A 4,499-nucleotide genomic window follows, 5' to 3' on the forward strand; every position below is an offset into this window, starting at 1 on the left:
GTAGAAAAGCTTCAGAGTCCAACACTTGGTCAAACTGCAGAAACAACTCATTCAACAGATCCTTTTAACAGTGTTAGGCCTCCTCCCTCTCCAACGCCACCACAGCTCTCTGTTGTGGTTGTCTTGACTAACCTTTTAGTGCCTCTCTGCCACAACCTTCTCTCGGAAGGAACTCTCTGGCACTGCTGTATCCTTACCTGTCTCTAGGGGAGACTAACCTCATTTTGTTCTAACAGGTACCATGTATCAAAACTTATAGATCTGCAAGAGCTCTGAAATCACATCACTGAAATAAGTATGCAATCAAAAAAAACCCACACACTCACCGGGGTCTCCCATTTTCAACCGCATACACACCATTCAGACTCTTCCTCTCCACTTCTCCATCTCTCTCATTGAATTTGGGAGAAAAACTTTTATCACTGCGTGTAGAAGAATTTAATAAAGATAAGTTAATAAATACAAAACATCCCTCTTCCCCACAAAATCTGGAAGGCCAACCACCAGCTCTGCAACACCCATTTGACCAATGAGCAGTTTTTACCAGAATTTAAGTTGCAGGTGTCTCATCCCACTACTGCAGACAGACCAAGCTGTGCGTTATCTCTGCGTCAGAATGAAAGAAAGCGGCCTGCTTCAAGGGTTCAAAACAAAACGGAAATGTCTCATTATGCTACTGCAGAGAGACCAAGCTGTGGTGGGTCAGAATTCAAGACACAGCAAGCTTAAAAAAAAAATGTCTTTTACAGATTATTGGCAACTGCAATCTACAAGAGTCTTGGCAAAAGATTTATCAACTACCATGATTTCAGCTAAACATGAGATTATAAGGCATATGATAGCAAATACCCAGCCCAAGGCTTCAAGAAGAAAGAATGAGAGAAAGGAGAAAGAGAGAAAGAACAGAGAGAAAAGAAGCAAGCAAAACAAACAAAAACCCAAAAATATCAGGTGGTAAAACAGACACCATCATTAGTTCCCATGATGTTTCTGTGAGGGCCTCCAGTGACAGGTGCACACTTGGCCCCTGCTGGAGGTGTCTTTAATGCTTCCACATCTGTGTTGCCTTCTCAATCAATGACACAAGAAGGGCATGCCCTTACACGAAAACATAAAACACAGACGTGCCTCTACATGTGGTGCATGTACTCTGTAATCCTCATCTGCATATTCATGGGTGTCACCCGTTATATGTATTTAGCCAATAATGAAGCAAAAGGCCACTTTGCAATTACTGAAGTGGGATGGGTCTTGGGAGAAGGCTGTTCCAACTCCTTAGGACCCCCTCTCCCCTCTCATGCCCAACCTTATCTGCTTCTCAAGGTCTTCTGCTCATATAGCTTAACAGTTCACATACCCTTGTTGGCAACATCTGTCTCTGCTCAGTGTCTTTTCACAGTGCCTGTTTGAGGTAAATAACCACTAGGGGCTTCACAGCAGGCCCTCCCTTTTTTATAGGGGGATATAAAGTCTCAACCTTCACTGCTGACAGTCTCCCTGTGTTTAATTCTGCAGACATAAGTGCGTCCCTCTATTGTATTTAACATTGCTTCTCTCTAGATTTTCATTTAGACACTTTAGACACTAAACTTTCATTTAGACAGTGTTTCAAAGGTGATCTCTTGTCAGAGAACACAGAAGGACTTTATCCATTGATAAAACTAAAAGACATTTTGCTAATTAAAAAAAATAGCAGAAATTTATAGTTATGATCTTTCAAAGTTAAAAGATAATAATCAATCACCAATTTTCAAAACTAGCTTAAATCCAATCTCATATGTGCGCCTCTGAAAACTGGTAGAGAAGGAACTGTCTACAGAAGTGTATTTCCTTTCTCAAAAGTTGCTTCTCTCAAAGCTCCCTCTTCCACCTGCAGCAAACAACAAACACAAGAACAAGTCCTGCACCTCGGTCAGGGCAATCCCAAGCACAAATACAGGCTGAGCAGAGAATGGCTTGAGAGCAGCCCTGAGGAAGAGGACTTGGGGGTGCTAGTGAAGAGAAGCTCAGCATGAGCTGGCAATGTGCACTTGCAGCCCAGGAGGCCAACCGCATCCTGGGCTGCATCAAAAGAAGTGTGGCCAGCAGGACGAGGGAGGTGATTCTGTCCCTCTACTCTGCTTTGGTCAGACCCCACCTGGAGTACTGTGACCAGTTCTGGAGTCCTCAAAAAAAAAAAAAAAAAAGGACATGGAGGTGTTAATAGAAGCCCAGAGGAAGGCCACGAAGATGATCAGAGGGCTGGAGCACCTCCCCTTTGAAGTCATGCTGAGAGAGTTGGGGTTGTTCACCCTGGAGAAGGGAAGGCTCCAGGAAGACTTTATAGCAGCCTTCCAGTACCTGAAGGGGGGCCTATAAGAAAGCTGGGGAGGGACTTTTTACAAGGCAGGTAGTGACAGGACAAGGGGCAACGGTTTTAAACTGGAAAGGGGTAGACCTTCACAGCTAACAAAAACCATTCAGTTCTCTCGCCATCATTTCTCTAGGTCTTGAATTTCATGCATCACTGTAGAATCACGTCACTTAAGCTGATGATCTTATTAACTCATCACCATTTCCTTCCTTCCATGTTCCCAGGAGAAAAGAGCCACCATTTCCACTCACTTGATTTGGGGATCTGCCCAACTGGGTCCAGCCAAAACAGACATCGCAGTGTACTCCACAGGATTATAATCTTTCCACTCGGTCAACCAGCCCACTTTATCTTCAGGAACTTGGCTACGTTCAACACGCGATCCAGGATACGGCGAGGTGAGAGCTTTGCTGTGGTAGAACATCTTAACATTGTAACTGCTGAACATGTTAACACGATGAAGATGAGACCAATATTTTGCAGACAAGTTACTAAAAGCAAAAAGAAAAAAAAATAAAGCAAAAAGCACCTCTTTTGTTGGGACTTCAATCCTGTTACTTATGCATAGTACATTATAGCAAGTAGAACAGACCAGGCTTTTTCATCAACACAGCTTTCAGAGCAGATTATTGCTACTTTCAGACATCATGCAAATGTATGCCTGGAACAAATAAATCCTGAATTTCACCTTCAGCTTCTTACAGCAGAAGTATACTTTACTAGACACACAGGAAGATTCGATGAATTAAAGATTAATGAAACAGCCAAAGGCCTGAGCTCTACAAGTTGCTATGACCACCAAAACATCATTTTGTGCAACACAGAGTAAGACAACACATACCTTCTGCTTTCAATTTCCAAGAAGACTACAACTACCAAGCTAGTAAAGTTAAAAGAAAAAAAATACTTGAGAACTCTAGCAATTTTATTTTGCCATGGGTTTTAGGGAACTGAAATACCAGTCAACAATAAAATACTTGAAAGTAGATGAGACTACAGCACCTGACATCCAGTTAAAAAATCTACATGGATTTCTTTCAACGCACAAATTGGCCTTTCCATAGTCAGAATGCCACTTCTTTATTTTTGTAATGGTTTAAAAAAAAGGATTACTCTACATAAGAGACTCAAAGTTCAGCAAAGCATAGCTATAACCTACAAAAGTAGGTTAGTACTCTAAAACTAGAATATTTACAAGTTCTTAGTGAAAAGCTCTCTCTAAAAAAATTAATAAAAGATCACTTCCAGCATATGCAGAAATGCATTGCCTCTGCAAAAATGCATCCAGATTTTAACAACTGAACACGTGAGCAGGGTAATGATGGGAACAGTGAGCTTCAAACAAGACAAAAAAGCAACCCACGCATTAAGTATGAACCTTGCTACTTGAACCCAGATGTGGATATTAGACTATTAACTAGCAGAATCAACCAGGCTTTTTCAAAAACAACAGTTCCAGTTCTAAACTTCTCATTCATGCTAGGAAATCTTCAAGTGCATTTAGGAGAGTAGGTTCTGCTTCACAAAGCTGGAGCCCAGAAGCCATTGGTCACAGTTTCACCATGCGCGTGCTGTCAAATTCACTGCTGAAGTGCTGAAGAGTACAATTCAACTCACAAACTACTTGAGGCACACAAAATCTTTAACAGAGATGGGGGAAAGGACATACTTAATGATATGGTACCAACCTCCCCATGCAGGCCATTATTACATTACCTTTGTGTTTTTCAATAACTGCATCGGTTTAGGTTTAAAGGACAGCCTGATTTTTGTTTCTGCCACATCCAAGTGACACACTCAGGTCCATACATGGTCCTTGCCATACCACCCCCGATGGCAAGGCAGCTATGCGATCTTGGCGCAGCCATGAGGCAGCTGCTTCCCGCAGAACAGGGCACCATCTCAACAAGCAGAGCCACCGACTCAGGCAGGCTCCCAAACTCAGGGGCACCAGCCCCCAGCCTGGCCCGAGCAGGGCTCAGCTTCACCAGCAACAGGCCAAGGTACCTGAGAGGCAGGCGGCGCTGGAGAACACACCGCGCAGGCTGGGTGGACAGTGCGACCGTGAAAGAAAACACAGCGACTGCCCGAACGAAACCGGGCACCGCCTCCGCATGCAAGACACCAGCGAGAAGCAGCATCGACG

General features: G+C 43.4%; 1 protein-coding gene across 1 annotated transcript; it reads right to left on the bottom strand.

Annotated features, from left to right (window-relative positions):
• Positions 1-322: 322 nt before the first annotated feature.
• Positions 323-4,494, bottom strand: LOC104544321 (ADP-ribose pyrophosphatase, mitochondrial-like). The gene is made up of 3 exons (XM_010189156.1): positions 4,361-4,494; positions 2,605-2,844; positions 323-422 (listed from the first exon to the last, which is right to left on the bottom strand). Exons 1-3 carry the CDS (start codon positions 4,492-4,494, stop codon positions 323-325), a joined length of 474 nt encoding a protein of 157 aa, XP_010187458.1.
• Positions 4,495-4,499: the final 5 nt, after the last annotated feature.

This window comes from Mesitornis unicolor, unplaced genomic scaffold (assembly GCF_000695765.1).
Source record: "Mesitornis unicolor isolate BGI_N332 unplaced genomic scaffold, ASM69576v1 scaffold13147, whole genome shotgun sequence".
In the NCBI taxonomy this organism is placed as follows: domain Eukaryota; kingdom Metazoa; phylum Chordata; class Aves; order Mesitornithiformes; family Mesitornithidae; genus Mesitornis; species Mesitornis unicolor.